The sequence below is a fragment of the Schistocerca cancellata genome, chromosome 11 (assembly GCF_023864275.1).
Source record: "Schistocerca cancellata isolate TAMUIC-IGC-003103 chromosome 11, iqSchCanc2.1, whole genome shotgun sequence".
In the NCBI taxonomy this organism is placed as follows: Eukaryota; Metazoa; Arthropoda; class Insecta; order Orthoptera; family Acrididae; genus Schistocerca; species Schistocerca cancellata.
Window position 1 is genome coordinate 116,434,071 of NC_064636.1, and position 20,976 is coordinate 116,455,046.

At 45.3% G+C, this 20,976-nt stretch overlaps 1 protein-coding gene across 1 annotated transcript in view; it reads left to right on the forward strand.

Annotated features, from left to right (window-relative positions):
• The window catches only part of LOC126108296 (uncharacterized), a 49,201-nt gene extending 28,700 nt beyond the window's left edge, over positions 1–20,501 (forward strand). The window contains exons 4-7 of the mRNA XM_049913518.1: positions 1,051–1,226; positions 5,956–6,161; positions 19,587–19,995; positions 20,444–20,501. Coding sequence (XP_049769475.1) covers positions 1,051–1,226; positions 5,956–6,161; positions 19,587–19,995; positions 20,444–20,501 — 849 coding nt within the window. The remainder of the gene's footprint in view (positions 1–1,050; positions 1,227–5,955; positions 6,162–19,586; positions 19,996–20,443) is intronic.
• Positions 20,502–20,976: the final 475 nt, after the last annotated feature.

A 20,976-nucleotide genomic window follows, 5' to 3' on the forward strand; every position in this document is an offset into this window, starting at 1 on the left:
AGGGACCATAGACATTAATACATGACATGAATCAGTACTTGATACGTATACCCGTTGTAGCAAGAAGGATACCGAAGAGTCAGATCGACAGACGGACAACTAAGTTATTTTGTGAGGGTTCCATTTTTACTGCTTGAGACATGGAACCCTAATCATTCAACAGTATTCTCTTTTCATCCACCGCAGTCATTTCGAGACATCTTCTGTAAGTTGGTTTCTCTGTTAACATCAGCTAGAACAACTGGGACAGGGGGACCGATGATTGTAGCAGTCTGGTCCCTTTAATCCCACAAACCAACCAACTGGGACAGGCTCATTTTTCCCCTCTGAAACTCGTAAGAGCAATAAACCATGTGCTACATTTCTTTAAATCTGCAATATTCGAGACTTGTTCAGATATAGACGACATAGGGTTAGATGACGAGCCACTAACGGAAATTTTCGACAAAAGCGAGCAGCCAGGCAATGCAGCAACGCTACAAAATTTTGAGTCAAACTGACATTTCATGTGTTCACAACTGATTCAAATATTTTTTCTGATATGGAGTGGCTGATGTCTATCAATGTGTTTGTAAACGGTCGCAACATGTGTTCAGGTTCCTCACAGCATTGCTAACGAGTGAGATTTTGAGGGAGTAGTCAACGATCTGACCATTCTATTTTCGAAAATCGTTCAAAAGTTTTAATAGAATCCAGGCCATGTGGCTCCACACGTTGTAACTCGACGCTGGTGGCAGCCCCAGAACATTTCAGCCGGACACGTCGTCACGAGAGTATGCATTCATTGATTCAGGCGTTTCTAATGTCAACTACCAAGAAATATCTGTTATCTGATGCCATAGTTTGAGAAATGTGTGTATTTAATAAAAGCCCACCGGGCATCTGCTGTGCATTAGTGTTTTAATGCCTGTACACAACTGAATCCACTTCACTCATGCGCTGGCAGTAACTTTAGTGTTATGTAATATTGATACATGTAACTGTAAATTAAGACAGGCTGTTCTTGTCAGTATTATGTAAGTAATTTGATCGATTTTCTTTGTGTCTTAGGATAACCACACGAGTGGTCAGCAACTCCACGGTTGGATTAAGGACGTGGAGCGTATGAAAGACATGCTGCACATGAAATTAACCGGATTGCTACACGACACGCTATACGCCAGCAAACAGATAGAGCACTACAAGATGGAAGAAGATAAGGACAGGCCCGGGCACTTGATATTGAGGTACCAGTGTACACTCAAATGTGTGTCGATATCACCATGACCTGTTACTGTTAATTTCATTTTTTTTTCTTTTTGTGCATGGAAGTAATCATTACTGTTATAGAAACTGCTGGGATCATTTAATTCTGGGTAGAATAAAGAACTAGGACTGATAGACAGAAGTGAAGGAGATGGTTACAGAAACTCGTCATTTACAAAGATTTTTGATTCCATTTAGCCTTCGGTCTTTCGGTTCGTATTTTGTCATAAAATGTGCCACGTAATACGCATCAGTCGAGCGGAGAACACCAGCACAATGAATGGTTTTACTGCTTTGACTAGAGAAAGTATTGATGGTTGCAGGTACTTCCGAAGTTTTCATAATTTGTGATGTGAAACCTGGCATGGAAACAGAAAGTGTTTTAACATTATTTGGGACAAAAAACAAGTCGTCGCCAAGAGAAATTACGCTAATAACGTGTAGTAGCAACTGTAGGCCATGTATTGGCATCCAGTTGGTGAGAAAAAGAGGCCACAAGTCAAGTTCATCTCAATAGTCGGAGGAAAAATCTAAGCAGCGATGAGGGAAGATGGGGAGATGTCAGCAGAGGGGACGAAGCGGACAGCCGTGGTTCTTGTACGTGGTTCTTATATTTTGCCCTGTGGTTGGTGTGTTTAAAACAGTACATGGTATAGAGCGTAAATACTGTCAGTTGCGAGTGAAAGGGAAGCGGAATTATCTCTCAAGTGGTTGACATATGGGGCTGTAGAAGGGAGTAGTGTAGGAGGTATTTTGGTAGTATGGAAGATGACAAGTGGCTTCAATGTACACTCCTGGAAATGGAAAAAAGAACACATTGACACCGGTGTGTCAGACCCACCATACTTGCTCCGGACACTGCGAGACGGCTGTACAAGCAATGATCACACGCACGGCACAGCGGACACACCAGGAACCGCGGTGTTGGCCGTCGAATGGCGCTAGCTGCGCAGAATTTGTGCACCGCCGCCGTCAGTGTCAGCCAGTTTGCCGTGGCATACGGAGCTCCATCGCAGTCTTTAACACTGGTAGCATGCCGCGACAGCGTGGACGTGAACCGTATGTGCAGTTGACGGACTTTGAGCGAGGGCGTATAGTGGGCATGCGAGAGGCCGGGTGGACGTACCGCCGAATTGCTCAACACGTGGGGCGTGAGGTCTCCACAGTACATCGATGTTGTCGCCAGTGGTCGGCGGAAGGTGCACGTGCCCGTGGACCTGGGACCGGACCGCAGCGACGCACGGATGCACGCCAAGACCGTAGGATCCTACGCAGTGCCGTAGGGGACCGCACCGCCACTTCCCAGCAAATTAGGGACACTGTTGCCCCTGGGGTATCTGCGAGGACCATTCGAAACCGTCTCCATGAAGCTGGGCTACGGTCCCGCACACCGTTAGGCCGTCTTCCGCTCACGCCCCAACATCGTGCAGCCCGCCTCCAGTGGTGTCGCGACAGGCGTGAATGGAGGGACGAATGGAGACGTGTCGTCTTCAGCGATGAGAGTCGCTTCTGCCTTGGTGCCAATGATGGTCGTATGCGTGTTTGGCGCCGTGCAGGTGAGCGCCACAATCAGGACTGCATACGACCGAGGCACACAGGGCCAACACCCGGCATCATGGTGTGGGGAGCGATCTCCTACACTGGCCGTACACCACTGGTGATCGTCGAGGGGGCACTGAATAGTGCACGGTACATCCAAACCGTCATCGAACCCATCGTTCTACCATTCCTAGACCGGCAAGGGAACTCGATGTTCCAACAGGACAATGCACGTCCGCATGTATCCCGTGCCACCCTACGTGCTCTAGAAGGTGTAAGTCAACTACCCTGGCCAGCAAGATCTCCGGATCTGTCCCCCATTGAGCATGTTTGGGACTGGATGAAGCGTCGTCTCACGCGGTCTGCACGTCCAGCACGAACGCTGGTCCAACTGAGGCGCCAGGTGGAAATGGCATGGCAAGCCGTTCCACAGGACTACATCCAGCATCTCTACGATCGTCTCCATGGGAGAATAGCAGCCTGCATTGCTGCGAAAGGTGGATATACACTGTACTAGTGCCGACATTGTGCATGCTCTGTTGCCTGTGTCTATGTGCCTGTGGTTCTGTCAGTGTGATCATGTGATGTATCTGACCCCAGGAATGTGTCAATAAAGTTTCCCCTTCCTGGGACAATGAATTCACGGTGTTCTTATTTCAATTTCCAGGAGTGTATTTTATATTTATTTTTAAGTAAAGTATTTCCATCACTTTTTATTAGACCCCTAAGGCTTTTGTAAATGAAGTAATTAAAAAATCATTGTTTAAATGTGTAAAAGAAACCCATGTGACTAAGTGATAAAAATTCCAGACTCCTGGGTTCACCAGTACCTGAGATAATGTTTCTAGACGAAGTAAAAAGCAAACTTACGTGAAACGGAGAAAGAAGATTAAAAAATTCCTGATCCATAGTCAATACCCATACATAGCCTTCATAATCATCTTCAAGTCTTCTTTTGGCACCCCTCTGCACCTCACTTGTTTTTTTTTCACTAACGTCTTAATTATATTGTCAGCATGCCTTTGTGCTGATCTAAAGTCAATATAGCCAGTACTGTGCAGGAACCAACATGCAAACCCAACTTTTGAGGGGCCTGGTATTTAGTTATATTACCAAGATTGAGGGTTCCCACAGCATCACACACACCAAAATGTAGTGTATTATTTCCGACAAAAACTGTTTTGGGGAGACGATGCCATATCACACTATTCAAGCACTCGTTGTGATTCTGCGTTTTACCATGAAGACATTTCATCAGAAGACGTCTGTCAGCCAGATCTCTGAAAAACGGCTTTATTTCTTCCATGTTGGATAATGGTAGACCGTGGTGGTGAACGTATTTCTCTCCAGTTGTTAGTCCCCTATTGTATTTACACCAGCTCTTTTCACCTTTGGAAAACAAATCATTTTCTGGATGCTCTTCTGTGGATGCGGTGTGGAAATAAAAAGCCTATATACATTGCCTGTATTTTGCCTGACTGCAAGGCCAAGCAATTCTGAATGTGATCTATTATGCAATCAGTCAATCTTCCTTTGCCATGCAAGGTTTTCCCATCATCTAGTTTTTTCCCTTTCATAACTGATTTTGACCTTCTCAACGTGGCACCCATTCTCTTCTGCACATGTCCAATACATTCAAGTGCTTATATTTACACTGTTCCCATATGGTTTGCTTTCCAAAACTTCTTTGAATGCTTTGCAATCACCATCTCCCAGATGCTTGACACAGCGAACATTATACCACTCTGGAGAGCGATGAAAAATTTTTTTCACCTCAGTAGCCTCCATGCCACCACTACTATGATAATAATTAGCAACGCAGTCATTACTATGTACATTTTTCAGCCTGTCTATGCATCTACAGTATTTAGACATTATTGCGACATCAATAACCTTGCCTGTGTCAACACTAGTTGCTGTTACAACTCCATTGTTGGAGATGTGATCAATTTTTTAGCCATGTGCCATCAAAAGCTACTGTGAGGTCACGACTGCCATCATTTTCTTTCACTGCTTCTTCCACAGCTACTTGCATTGACTACTGTGCTACATCTTCAACTGCAGATCATAGCACATAGTTGTAAGCATCAAACTTTGATTGTACACTTGGAAGATTTAGAACACCATATAGCATATCACCAGCTGCTTTGCCCTTACCAATTACTCGTAGTTCATAAACTAAATATATACACTATAAAGTTCAGTTTTCTTGTGTCCATTATTTACAGTTACTGAAACAGAACTTGAAAACGTACAATTGTACTTACAAACACTGCATATTAAATTAAACTGGGCAACGAGGCCAACATAGGATTCTACTTTCAGAGAAAGGTTTCCTTGACATTTTTTGCAGCACACACTGTTTTCAAGAGCTTCGTACAATATACTCGTATCAGTGAGTTCAAAAACTTCTTTTCCTATATCAAGTAAATTATATTTCTCTTCCAGATCTCTTAGTTTTTCATGGGAAGCGCTGTTTTCATTTGGAGTAAGTTCGTTCGGCAAATCAGTAGTAAATGGACTGACATTTTCCAACAGTGATGATGAACAACTGCTTCGCTTTGCTAATGAATCATCATTTCTTTTATTTTGCTAGTTCACACGCTTTTTAAACACTTTTGCTCTAGCACTAGACATTTTCACTGCGAAAAATGAAGCACTAAATATAAAATATCTCGACAACAACTACTTTCATATACCGTAGCACGCTGTTTACAAACAAAGAGTAACTTGAGGAAACCAGAGGGAAACATTTTCGGACAAACAGAGTACAAGGAGTCACTGGAAAGCGGGATATTTGCATTCATGTCACATAAATGTACTGCCAACAAGTTTATTGTCAGCCACGAGAGACGTGTATAACTAAAGCGCAATACTCGATTCATAAATCTATGAAAATAAGATAGCTATAATAGTAGTAGAGCTATGTATGATGGAATATAATACGTCGATAAAACGAAAATAGATTTTTTAACCCAAAATCCGATTCCGTATCCCCTTAAAGAATGTAAACGTTCGAGGTTTGACTCCCAATCGGGCACACAGTTTTGATCTGTCCGGCAGTTTCCGATCCACTGCTGAGTGGAAATCCATTATGGATACTTTTACATTCTCGCACACCCTGTACACGTGTGGTTTTCAACTTTTAACCTCACGGCTTGTGTGCTACAGGCGGCCGCTGTTGAGTGAACGCCTACTGCGCTATCAGCCGTGGAACCTCTCCTTTCACGACTTCAGTGCGGTGTGCAGGGATCGGCAGCCAGAGGCGTCAAAAGTGCTGAGTCTCGCTGACACACTGTACGCCTTCTATCGTGGCTACTGGTACGCTGCAGCTGCGTACATCGATACACTGTACAAAGATGATTTCAAGACTGTAGGTAAGTCTGATTTCGGCACCCGGCCACTTCATGGTTATGCGCTGCCCACTGCCCGATTATTTGAGGAATGAGGTTCAAATACCATTCTGAATATTTAGTTTTGCATCTTACGTAGTTTTGCATGCCACGCAAGGTAATCACTCGTGCTCTTTCCAAATTTAGTTTTTCGACTGGTTGGCAACTCTCCATGTGGATCTGCTACAAGCTAACAACTTCATTTCGATGTCTTATTGTCTCACATAATACTAGGAGTAAAAAACACTACGTACACAAAATTTTGGAGTGTTTAGAGAAGATTAAAATAAAAAAAAATATCATGTGTCACAAATGTCACAGGTGCACCCTCTTCATGCTCGTGGTCCGTGAAAGTTCCGACGCTAGTGATGTTCAGAAACTATGTGATGTATTAGAGATATTACTAAAGTGTTAGCTGGATGCAAATGATTGTATAACACACTCGAAACAAGTGGATTTTTGACAAATAGTGGTTTTGTAATTCTGTCAGACACAGTTAAGGACTTGGAAGAGCAGTTGAACGGAATGGACAGAGTCTTGAAAGGAGGATATAATGAACATCAACAAAAGCAAAACGAGGATAATGGAATGTAGTGGAAGTAGTAAAGGAGTTTAGCTATTGGGGGAGCAAAATAACTGATGATGGTCAAGGTATAAAATGTAGACTGGCAATGGCAAGGAAATCGTTTCTGAAGAAGAGAAATTTGTTACCATCGAGTATAGATATAAGAGCTAGGAAGTCGTTTCTGAAAGTATTTGTATGGAGTGTAACCATGTATGGAAGTGAAACGTGGACGATAAATAGTTTGGACAAGAAGAGAATAGAAGCTTTCGAAATGTGGTGCTACAGAAGAATGCTTAAGATTAGATGGGTAGATCACATAACTGATGAGGAGGTTTTGAATAGAATTGGGGAGAAGAGGAGTTTGTGGTACAAATTGACTAGAAGGAGGGATCGGTTGGTAGGAGATGTTCTGAGGCATCAAGGGATCACTAATTTAGTACTGAAGGGCAGCGTGAACGGTAAAAATCGTAGAGGAAGACAAAGAGATGTACACACTAAGCAGATTCAGAAGGATGTAGGCTGCAGTAGGTACTGGGAGATGAAGAAGGTTGCACAGGATAGTGTAGCATGGAGAGCTGCATCAAACCAGTCTCAGACCACAACAACAACAACAGTGGTTGCAGCCTCAGCCTAACAGGCAACCAGCACGCCTGGAGTGTCTGCCAGTGGTATTCACTGCACAGCAGGTTGAACACCGTCTCTGAACATCAGTGGGGGTGCGACACTTGCGTTGCATTTTTACCTTCCCTACACTCTCTAAACTTCTGTACATGGAATTTTTTTTTCAGATCCAGTATAAGGCTTGTTTTAAAAACGGCGATTGGTTTCTGTTACAAAATGGCTACACATAAATTAATTTTTTGTCAATACTGTAACTGGTGTTGTGTTCCAAATTTATGCCTAGTATGATACTGTTCTTATTTACTTATTTTCTGTCACGAATAATATTTAGATTTGTAACTGAACAGTTAACTGGACGAGATAGACTGTTAATATTACTTCTACAAATGTTAACACTGTGAGCTGTAGTAGGACTGAGGAAACTCTTTATGTTCTACAATGGCACTTTTCTGCTAAACAATTCTTTTGATTTATTGTTTTATTCTCGTTGCTGGACTTTATCTCTTACTATCATTCCATATATCTATCGTGAATCACATTTGAAAGGAATTGTAATCGTTCATTTCTCTCTTTGTAGCTGCGTGATAGCTTCTTGCTCGGTAGGGAGTAACTCCATTTAAATTAGAGGACGGGAAGACAGCGAACTTGTGCTCTCTCCAAGGGAAAATTAATTGTGCCCTCCCCCCCCCCCCCCCCCCCCGTGTGACTCTCGGCCGATTCAGGCAACCGAACTTGCAGGGGTTTAATTGGTAGTAAACCGACTAATTAAGAAACACAGATGGTCGACAGGGGTTACAACAGATTCCAGTTGTTGCTGAATCTCACTGAAACTGTGTTTAAGTACGTATTTAGCATTACATGCCGAAACTGTCATGTCTGTGGTATTATTACTACAGCATTAATGGAATACTCTGTCATAGCAAATGTTATATACATGCATAATTAGTTGTTCAAAAAATGTTCAAATGTGTGTGAAATCCTATGGGACGTAACTGCTAAGGTCATCTGTCCCTAAGCTTATACACTAAATTATCCTAAGGACAAACACACACACCCATACCCGAGGGAGGACTCGAACCTCCGCCGGGATCGGCCGCACAGTCCACGACTACAGCGCCTGAGACCGCTCGGCTAATCCCGCACGGCCATAATTAGTTCTGAACACTATGGTTAAACAGTGAGCGTAATACGAATTCATATCTTGTGGCAGCCTGAGGAATAAGCTTTAGTTACACTTGTGCACATTACGTAATAGCTGCAATCTATATCTGCATACCATATTCACTCAGGCAGATGGCTTAACACTCACACAACACATGTCTATGAAGATTGTACGGCTGTCCAAAACTGGAGCACTCACTGAACCGCGACACCTCAGCCTCGAGGTGTGGACTGCGAATTCGCACTGCTAGGTAGGTCCCTGCATTCAGGAACACTTGGTCCAGCCCTCAGTCGGTCCTCATCGTCGTCTTGCGATGCTGCAGGAAGTTTCCCTCGAACAGGGTTTACACGACTGACGAGAGCGACAATCGAACGAAAATGCAATTGGAGTCAGAAGAGTGATTGGCGACAACACCTCCACTTCGTAAACGTTCTGGCCCGACTCTTTGTTCAACAGACCAGGTCTCAATGCTCAATACTGCGGCGTCACTGCTTGGCGATCGTGGTCTTCTTTTTTCCACTTTTTTTTCCTTTGCTGCAGAAAGATTAATGATTATACTGTCTCATTGCCTGTCATGCTTCGTTTTGCTTGCGTAGTAACTCCTTTGGACATTCGTTACTGATTCCAGCAGTTTTGAAAGAGAAAAGTCCCAGTCGACATTTGCATTTCTGTGTTGTAAGCACTCACCTCTCACAAAGTGCAGGAGACAGCCGTCCCAGGTATGATACTTGCTGGATACATAGTGACTAACCATCTTAATTGCTGCAATTTTGTTATATGATGACATGATGGAGACCGTGGATGTTGTTTGAAGACAAATGCTGATGGTGTTAGGACAGCAACCAGCCACAAATTTACTTTCAGTTACCTTATTCAAAGGCTATCGTTACTGGTTTCGATTCGTTGTCAGTCATCCTCAGACGGTTTACATGCTTTCTTTATGACATGTGGTGTGTTTTTTACAGATTAACTGTCATGAAACGTCGGTTTCGAGTGTTTGTTTTCATAAAATTCGTCAGCAGATGTAAATGCATTCCCACTGCATTCTTGTTGTTGCACACGTAAATTGATCTCATTGAACACTTAAGATTTTTCACTGAGATGATTTCTACCACGCACCACATGTTTTGATACATACAAAGAAACACATAAGATTTTTCACTGAGATGATTTCTACCACGCACCACATGTTTTGATACATACAAAAAACAAAAAAGATACCCATCAGTAGAACAAAAAACAAATCCAAGTTGAAAATTTTTACTTTTTATTCTTTCGATGAGTAGTTTCGAGGCAAGACACATTTTGACATCGTCACAGCATAGGCGAAAATGTCATTTCCAAAAGATGTCAAAAATGTCCAATAAACATTTTCAGCGCATACAGATGACTCATAGAAAGGAAAAAAGTAAAAATTTGGACTGGTTTTTCGTTCACTGATTAACAGAATTTGCTGACCCAAGCTACTGCAGCATGCTGGCTGGAACTTCGTCAAACCACCCATGCTAATCGTGCCCAAATCTACAATCCTTGATTTTATCTTGGAACTCTTCCATTTTGGTCCGTGTTTGCATAGGAAATCAGTAATATCAGAAATTGAGTCCGCCGTGATGAAAATATTTTGTTATGCGTTTAACAGAAGAAAAAGAATAAAAGAGCACAGAAAAAATGTCACAAACAGCGCCAATAATTGCTTAAAACATCCTGTAACATACAATAAATAAGGTAGTATGAAAATATCCATAGAAAACTATATTTCAAAAGACGAATAATAAAAACGTAATAATGTTTTACTGTGTTTGTATAACCATGCTATTATCTACATGTTTTAGATTTGAAAACCCCACTGATGATGATGATGATATTTGCCGCCGGAACTACACTCCTGGAAATTGAAATAAGAACACCGTGAATTCATTGTCCCAGGAAGGGGAAACTTTATTGACACATTCCTGGGGTCAGATACATCACATGATCACACTGACAGAACCACAGGCACATAGACACAGGCAACAGAGCATGCACAATGTCGGCACTAGTACAGTGTATATCCACCTTTCGCAGCAATGCAGGCTGCTATTCTCCCATGGAGACGATCGTAGAGATGCTGGACGTAGTCCTGTGGAACGGCTTGCCATGCCATTTCCACCTGGCGCCTCAGTTGGACCAGCGTTCGTGCTGGACGTGCAGACCGCGTGAGACGACGCTTCATCCAGTCCCAAACATGCTCAATGGGGGACAGATCCGGAGATCTTGCTGGCCAGGGTAGTTGACTTACACCTTCTAGAGCACGTTGGGTGGCACGGGATACATGCGGACGTGCATTGTCCTGTTGGAACAGCAAGTTCCCTTGCCGGTCTAGGAATGGTAGAACGATGGGTTCGATGACGGTTTGGATGTACCGTGCACTATTCAGTGTCCCCTCGACGATCACCAGTGGTGTATGGCGAGTGTAGGAGATCGCTCCCCACACCATGATGCCGGGTGTTGGCCCTGTGTGCCTCGGTCGTATGCAGCCCTGATTGTGGCGCTCACCTGCACGGCGCCAAACACGCATACGACCATCATTGGCACCAAGGCAGAAGCGACTCTCATCGCTGAAGACGACACGTTTCCATTCGTCCCTCCATTCACGCCTGTCGCGACACCACTGGAGGCGGGCTGCACGATGTTGGGGCGTGAGCGGAAGACGGCCTAACGGTGTGCGGGACCGTAGCCCAGCTTCATGGAGACGGTTGCGAATGGTCCTCGCCGATACCCCAGGAGCAACAGTGTCCCTAATTTCCTGGGAAGTGGCGGTGCGGTCCCCTACGGCACTGCGTAGGATCCTACGGTCTTGGCGTGCATCCGTGCGTCGCTGCGGTCCGGTCGCAGGTCGACGGGCACGTGCACCTTCCGCCGACCACTGGCGACAACATCGATGTACTGTGGAGACCTCACGCCCCACGTGTTGAGCAATTCGGCGGTACGTCCACCCGGCCTCCCGCATGCCCACTATACGCCCTCGCTCAAAGTCCGTCAACTGCACATACGGTTCACGTCCACGCTGTCGCGGCATGCTACCAGTGTTAAAGACTGCGATGGAGCTCCATATGCCACGGCAAACTGGCTGACACTGACGGCGGCGGTGCACAAATGCTGCGCAGCTAGCGCCATTCGACGGCCAACACCGCGGTTCCTGGTGTGTTCGCTGTGCCGTGCGTGTGATCATTGCTTGTACAGCCCTCTCGCAGTGTCCGGAGCAAGTATGGTGGGTCTGACACACCGGTGTCAATGTGTTCTTTTTTCCATTTCCAGGAGTGTATTTACAACACAAGACTCTGAAACAACACAATCCCGGAAATTCAGATGAGACGCTGCTCATGACTTAATTACATTCAACATCTTAAAAAAAAACTCTTATTTTCTACTAGCTCTAGTCAAGTCAAGGGTTCACCTATGATTTAGGGGTAACGTCTTTGAATACTAATCAAAACGTTCTGAGACCCGAGTTCGAAATTCGCTACTGCATAAATTTGGAATAAAAATCATCAGTGATGGTGGAGGAGCGGAGAGAGTTTCAGGGCACTCTTTTCTTCTGCTCCTAAAGGCCTGAAAAGTCAGCAATGCTCAAAGGCATGAGAATGCAGAAGGTAATGGGAACCACTGATGTGTATACACAGGACCTGTGCCCTTTAACTGAAAAGTGTTATGATGACACCTCAACTGGCGAAAGATTCCAGACCAATTCCCCGTTGGGAACTGTGGGAGTAAACTGCCAAGAGGCAGGTGCCCAATTGAATTGTGTTTAGTGTATAGCTCCTTGTGTGACACACCACTATAAATCTTACTCAACAGCGTATCTTCATCTGCCTGAAGTAATGCGTCCCTATTACCTCTGCAAAGCTTAACGGCACCTTCCAGCTGCTCTGTCAGACCCATGATGCAGACGATGTCATCCTCTCTATCCCCAGCCAGCCTTCCAAGCATCCTTATGTTCCCTCTGGACCTACCTCAATAACATCACCTGTTGCAGTAGCCTCTGCTACCTCAAAGTCAGGTAAGTTAAAAACCCTAACTTCCACCATACCACACATAAACACGCCTGTGTGGTGGTACTCGTTTCGAAGGTAAGCTGGTTCGAGTCCAGGTGGCGGAAGAAATATCCATTGCCATTATTTACCAGGGATGTACAAACATTGTAACGTCGTTGAAGTGCTCGGGGGCGTTGAATTGGGCAGGCCATACAGCAAGAATGACAGAGAATAGACTACCTAGAATGGCATTCAGCAGAACAGTGGATGGAACGAGAGGAAGAGGGAGATCCAGAATCATATGGCGGGATAACATTCAGGAGGACACAACTAGGATGAACACCAACAGCAACTGGACAATCAGTGCATTGGACAGTCAGAAGTGGAAGAGGCTCATAGTGCAGGCGTATGGTCGATAAGACCCTTGCAGCATGTATAGTAAAGTAAAGTATTATTTACCCAGTAATGAGAGTGGGGATGGAAGTATAAAGTTTCTCATCACCAGGCCTTGCGTCAGTGTTCTTCATTAATTTACCTCTCCTTGGTGTATCATGGCATGTGGGCCTATGGCACTGTTGAAGGTGACACATTTAGTCTCGACGATAATCGCCTCCGTCATCGTCAGTCGACCACCACAGAGATGCTGTAATGTCTAAGCAGTAAGCCACTCCTTCTGTAGTTTCGAGGCGCCACACAGGACAAGTTCTTTCCAGCTCTGCTAGTGTGTGGTTCTGTCAGAGTCCAGCCTGAGTTCTGTTCTGTCTATGAGGGTATCAACAGTTCCATGACGAGTGAAGACAAGCGACGAAGTTGCACTTCTGCTTTCAGAAGGCAGTGTCGGTGTAACGTCACTCAGTCAAGCCAGGACTGGGAATGTGTGTACAGACTGTCGAGGGCCACCAATAGACACGTACTTGTCACAGCTGCAGTAAACGTTCAGTGTTCATTATCTGCAGAGCTGCTACGTGTTTTCAGCAGCTCATGTGTTTGAACCCCAATTAATACCACATGTGCTCACATAGCCACATCTACAAGGAGCTCAAGATAAGTGTACTGCCTTTAGAACAATAATGCATTCTGTTCATTGACTGTTTCATGCAGATGTATTCAAAGCATGACACAACAACATGTCTGTCTGATGTGGACATTAAGCTATTAACGCGTCCATTACAGACACGTCCACTCAACAGGTAAACTAGAGTCACAGTTCTCTCACAATGCAAGTACAGTGCCCAATTACATGGAGGAAGATAAGGGTTTGCACTTAGGCTGCAGACCTGCTCCTCCAGTTCTCTCTGGTACATGGGCAGAGGACTCTCACATTCTTTCTCATACCTTGGATTAATGACGCATCCCCAGCCTGCAACAGACTCAAAGTAAGAAAACAGCACACTGGACATATGCGAGGATTCCATCATTCTACCATCCTCTGCACTTGGAAAGACCCACTGAACGAGGCAATGTTGTGGTAAGCTGTTGGTTCCAAACTCGATTTTCGATCAAAATTTAGTTCGTGTTGTCCCTAAAAAGATTAAGGTCAATGATACGATGGTCCTTTTGTATGGACGCCGCCTTCCTGCTTCCCCATTCTTCCCTGTTACAGCTTATGCTCTGTCTCTAATGGTTCTGTCAGCAACAGGACGTTAACCCCTAATCTTGTTTCTTCCTTCGTTTTTCCAAAACCATTGACTGTCTCAGCCTTACTTCCACCAATATAGCTCGCATGTCAGAACTCCCAAAATTGTACCGTTCCTTACACCTTGCACTGTGTATCATCTTCCCCCTCTCACATGCTATCTCCACCAGCTGATTAGATTGCCCTCTCTTCTGAAGTTCCTTAAACTTCCTCCCCTATTCTCTGCACACCTGGGCTTCTGCTGGGCCTATACCATCATATCACACCCACCCTCTTTCCTTGCTTATCCTATTTCAATGAAACTTCAGCTGGCTGTTTCTTCTGGTTCCGTTGTAGTACAGTGTCACTTATCATCCAATCAGCTATAATCTTAGCGTCTATATCTCTTCAGTATACAGAAGTTCCCACTTCCAGTGTCCTGACCACCATAATAATTCCCAAACACTTCCCTCTTCCCACATCAACTTGTCAATCCTACTTCCCAGCCCACTCCAACACCTTGTAATACATACACCCTTTCTGGACTGTACGTGCATCTTATTATATTACTCTGTGAGGTAACAGGCGAGCTGTGGCGACCTGAAAATTGTGTGAGTTCGCAGTTGGCGTGGCCGTGAGGGCGCCTCTCGGTTTGCCACGGCTCATCGGCGGCCGCGTAGTGCCAAACGTTAGCCGGGGCAAGAGGGGTAGCCCTAGCAGGTGGTCCAGGCCGACAGCGTGGCTGGGAATTCCATGTTGACACTGTGGTGAGGAATGCACTTTGTGTCGATGAAGGAGATGTGTATGCCCGCAATGCCAAAGATGGTGGACTTTGCGAAACCATAATGGCAGACATTTCACAGCTGTTGTAGAAATTAATAGTACCCAGATGAATCATGATAGCTTAAAAAAGAAACATGTATATTACCATTATGGTGTAATCAGATTTTCAATATCTTTGTTGGTTTAAAATTTAGTATCTGACTGGAAATTATACAAGTCACACTCAACAACGAATTTCCAAAATCTAAAGGGTTTATCCAATTTTGTCGATCGATGTATCTTTAGAAAGCTATGAGTGCAAGCCATCTACCTCGACATTCTCGTGCTAGCGAAACAAACTGGTGACAAATCTCATCCATCACTTCTCTGAAATCTGCGTGATGGGATCACTAGGTTCAGGGACCAAAGTGAAATGTCAGAAAGACGAGAATTCAGCCTGCATCCTCTTTCTTTGTACAACACGTCCGATGTCCCCACAGAGTTGTGTCAAATCAGTATGTTCTATATTCACATACTTAGATGTAAAAATACGTATCCAGAGGATCGGTATATGAGTGCAAACCTAAATTGGTATGAATTGTAGACATGTAACTTGAATAGTAAATGAGTTATAGGTCAACGAGGCCAATTACTATTAACTGTGTCAGGCCATAAGTACTCCACAGTTAGACGAAAAAACGGTAGCAGCATGCTTATAAATATATTAATTCGTCTATGTCTTTATTTATACTCGATATATATTACACATGGAGAATTTGGTTAAATATTTACTGTGCTTTAGAAAGCACAGAGACATCAGGTTACTGGCTTACGTTTGGTTTCTATTCCTTTGATATATGTTTATTTGACTTGTTTATATATTTAATAATGTGTAGAGCTGTGCTCTGGCTCGCGTTTGTGCCGTTGACTGGTTGTCGTTGTGTATTCGGAATGTGACTTCACATTTTCTTAGTGCATTCACTGACGATACTACGTTTGCTCGCTTTGTCTGTCCATGAGTGACATGAGCGGGCGTTTATCATAGCGAGTATTGTGGTACAATCTTTGGAGCGATCTCAAGTATTTCTGGGTATCGTGTGTCGGAGTTCAGCTGGGTTGGGAGCTGCAGAGGGGCCTGGCAGCGCGAGAACATGCCAGTGCCACTGGTGGCACGCAGGCGTTGCCGGATTGAAGGGCTGTGGTTGCGAGGGCCACAACCTCGTTGTCCACCGGACCCAGTACAATGAGTTGCATGAACATTAATCCAGTAGTGAAACCTCCACTATGTTGTGATCATGCCGTTTGCTTGTCCTTTGCTGCTTGAAGGGATCCCCTGAGACGGACAGCAATAAGTGGAGCGTGTCGAGTTGGCACAATCTATTAGCCACCTTCTACTGCCTGTTATTAGTTTTTCAATTTTGTGTTATTATTTGGTGAAGTGCAAGCAGCGGTAATTTACTGCCTAGTGGCCGCTAACGCCCCAGTTACCTGCCCTGGATGTCGGCATATTTTTGCGGCAGTGTACTTCCCCTCGTCTTTCCGACGCTGTACGGCATGATGTGCAGTTCGACAGCCTCCTTGATTGCGGTGTGGACTGTGGCTTCTTTTGTCTATCTTGGTTATAGTGCTTCCTTCTGCCTTTCTGTGTTTTAAACACCGGATCCTGAAGACGTGGTGCTGTCTGTCAGTTCACTCTTGCTTAAATTATTCCACCATTATACTGGTTGTCACACGTTAGGTGGATTTGGTAAGAGGATTGATCGGCGTTTAAACTGTCCGTAGTTTGAGTTGCCATCCTGTTATGTGAGCATAACTCTTGGCTGCCTGTCTCACCGCTTATGCAGCTGTAGGGACTTTTCTCAGGTCGATACTTGGAGCACTGTCTTGTGATGACTCCCTTCTTTTATTTGGTCTGATTGTCTCAATTGGTTAAAACTAATATTTTGTTCAAATTATTCCTTTGGCTTGTGGTCGTCAGCTGACAAATAATTTGACCTCTGAAAAACTACACTCGTGCAAATCTGCAACATCCCAGATTACTTTAAACAAAAAATTTTAAAAACTCACACAAACACATTAAGTATGCACCCCGTAAGAGGGATGGAAATGGTACAAACATTCACACTAAAAAATTATTTTCCACCAAAAGTGCAATTTGTTTTTAAAAGGGCTCTTACAGTGGAAGGGTTATTTTCCACCAAAAGTGCAATTTGTTTTTAAAAGGGCTCTTACGGTGGAAGGGTGGCATCTTTATAAAAAAGACTATTTAAATAAAACCCATGAAATTCAGACTTACATAAAGTGTACAACATGCTCCAGATTACACGTATACCGCCTCGCAAGATGATAGGCAAGATAAAAACATATTTCAGGAATTCGGAATCCGACAAACATGACAGAGGCAGCTAATAACGTATGGCAAACCGACAGACAGACAGACCGACAATAACTGCCTAACAAATGCGGACGAGAAACAAACGAGCAAGCTGGGGAAGAGAGACTGACCAACAACACAGATAGAATTTAACAAGTGAGTGAAACAACATATCACTAATCATTCAGCTTCTAATAACTGCGATTTCTGGTGAAGACATGGTGCAGCACCCCAAAATCGCTCTCCCGAACCGTCCGCTGCCAGCCGCTTCAACAGACGCAGGAAGGCGCGCCGATCTCCCGTCTCACGGCGTCGCAGCTCGCCCCGGCCAGACCGATGTCGTGGGATGACTCCTGTTGCTCTCGTGTCGACCGCGAAGCCGCTACGCCTCGCTATACGGCGCGGCCACTGGACACACGAGGCGACCTCACATGCGCCGACGCTCAAGACGGACAAGTCATCTTGTGTCTCAGTGCGCGACCGACCAACCGATCGATCCAACCGCCAATGCCCATTGCCTGAGCCAACTGGAGCAGACTGGCAGCCTAACACATACTAGCACTCTGGGCAACAGACACTGACTGCCCCACACTGAGCCGGCTGACCAACTGACTAGACTCGCCTCGACTGACCGACTCTCCACTACAGAGTTTTTTTTTCTTTATTGTGATTTCATTCCCTTGCCGCATATGGGCAGGGGAGGACTGTCTGCGGCACAATCCGCCGCTCTTCAGCCGAGTGACATAACAACTTAAAATAAGAATAAAATGTTACATATATAAGGTGAGAAAGGGGAACTTAAAACAGAATAATGTGAGAAAATGGCGGTAAAAAATAGACTTTCATGGAGGACAGCTAAAAGGCACCAGAAAGTTAAAAAACGCAGTTGGCGAATCTTCAGAACTCAGAGAAGACAGTGAATGGACATGCACACGTTAAAAGTCGGCCACAGTAGTAAAAACACTCTGGAACAACACACTTAAAACCCACTTGGAGCACACACGATGAAGAATAAAACTGCCAGGCGGGACCTGCCGAGGGAAAGGGCAGAAAGGATGGAGAATGAGGGGAGAGGAAGGGGCAGTAGGGGAAGCGACGGGATGAAGACAGAAGGGGCATCAGTGGGTACACAAAGAGGCAGGAGACATGTGGGGCAGGAGATAAAGAGGGAAGACAGGGCAGGAGGGAGTGCAGAGACATTGAAAGGAGGCACAAGAGATGGAGGGGGAGTAGGAGGGAGAAGCCACTCAGGAGGAGAGAGGGGGAGGAGAGGGAGCCCTGAGGAGGAGGCAGGAAGATGGGGTTAGAGTTGGTAGGAAGGGTAGATGTCAGGGCGAAGCTCATCATCCAGGAGGGGTAGACAGTGGAAGTTGCGTTGGGAAAGGAGATGGAGGGTGTGGAGATGGAGAGAGGGTAGGACGCAACGGTAAAGGTGCGGCAACTGGTTGGGGATGGAGAGTAAGGGAGACACCAGGGGACGAGGGGGATCAAGGTGGTGGACAATATATAGTGCGCAGATGTGTTCAAGTAAAAGGAGAAGGTGGGGGAAGGGGACCACGTCATAGAGGATGCACGTGGAGGACTGAAGGCAGATGTGGAAGGCGAGGCAGAGCGCGTGGCGTTTGAAGATTTGGAGGGCTTTATAGAACCAGGGAGGGGTGGAAATCCAAGCTACACTGGCATAACAGAGGATGGGGCAGATCAAGGATTTGTAAGTGTGTAGGATGGTGGAAGGATGCAGACCCCTCATCCGGCCGGACAGGAGTTTCAGGAGGTGGAGGCCATTGTGAGCTTCGTTTTGGATGCTAAGGAGATGGAGTCCAGGTTAGGTGGTGGTTGAGTGTGAGGCCAAGGTATTTGAGGGTAGGAGTGAGGTGGATAGGATGGCCATAAATGGTGAGGTAGAAATAATGGAGGCGAAAGGAGTGGGTGGTGCAGCCTATGATGATCGCCTGTCCGCTACAGAGCTCATAGCCCCCTTAAATGCACGTGAACAGGCAACCTTTCCCCTTTCCCACCAGAGGGAAACACCAAAGCTGTGACTGCCACAGCGGCGCCACCGCCAGGAATGGAGGGCGACTGCGCTCTTCACATCAGCAAATTTTACAACTGCTCAATGGCTCTGATCACAATGGGACTTAACTTCTGAGGTCATCAGTCCCCTAGAACTACGTAAGCCTAACTAACCTAAAGACATCACACACATTCATGACCGAGGCAGGATTCGAACCTGTGACTGTAGCGGTCGCGCGGTTCTAGACTCGCCTACTTGCTGTCACTTTTTTTTTTTTTTTGCAGATGAGGAGTGGCAGCTAGAGGACAGAAGCAACGTTACACTCTCCGTGGACACTGACTGCGTGCAGCTGTTGGCAAACGCCCTGGACCACCCCACGTGTCCGCTGGAAGACCTGCCAGTGGATGCCCTTAAGCAGCGCCAGCAGTGCCGCGTGCAGCTGTGGGATGACATGGTGCAGAGGTCGCCCCACATACCCGTGACCAGCTACCTGGCCTACACACAGAGGGTGAATGTCAACCTCTGCCTTCTGGCCTGGATGGCAGTCAACTCGCTCGGCATTTGTCAGGATGTCCCCTTCAGTATGATGCGGTCCATGCATGATGCTCGCTGCTATTTCGATACTCCTGACGATCAATCATGTGTGGAATCGAACGCTACAGATGCCATCTGCTCTGTTTCCAGAGCTATTCTGTTGTTGAAGTGTCGCAATTTCTCCTCCGTTAAGCCTTACGACGATTGTACGACCTTTTATTACCCACTTCTACCGAGCGTTGGTTCTGGCACCATACTGTATCAAAAGCTAACAGAAGAAACATTGAACTATAAAAACAGTTTAAACAGCGCCACCTTGAAATATAAGGATTTCAAAATCGAGAGCTTAAAGCCTTTAGAGATCTCATTTATACTAGTAAATATTATTTTCCGCCTTTCGACTGCCCTAGTATACATGTACCTTCCTCAGTTACGTAACTTGCCTGGAAAGATATTCTTGTCCTTTCAGATCACGTGCATAACCCAGATCCTGTGTTCTGAGGTCGTGTATCGTATGGCAGGCGTCCCTGACTTACCTACAGCAGTGCTGATAGACAGCGCCCTCACACTTCTCAGCTGTATCTGGCTGAACTCATTCTGCTACCAGATGTATGCTTGTGTTCGCCATCTCAGGCTTCCTAACCACCTACTACCTGCTGAAGTAAGCAAATTATTCCGTCGTCAAGTGCTGTACGTGTTAATACCGTGGAGTGTAGTATGTGCAGCAGCTGTTGCTTTGGAAAAGACGAGTAAATATTACCTGATCCACAGTCGTATAGTAGTCCTTGTCGGTATTTCACTGTCAGTGGCTTTCAATTTGGTTTGCCTCGGAGTGGTTGGATACATGTATCTATGTGCTCGGTATTCCATGCGGCAACTCAAAATTGTTAGTAACAATAAATTTGCCTCAAAGAAGCAATGTCTTTTTATGTCAGTTAAGGCCGTAATCTTAAGTGGAATAGGTATTGTAATTAGAATTGGGTTCCACCAGGCTCAAGGGATAGCGCAGTTTGTCTATTACGTACATCTAACTACAATGGTGCAAGGACCAGTGCTGTTCGTCTGTTTCGTCTGTAACGGAACGACACTCCCCGTCCTGAAAAGCAGAGTACTGGCGTGGTTTAACCCAACTGGCATCCC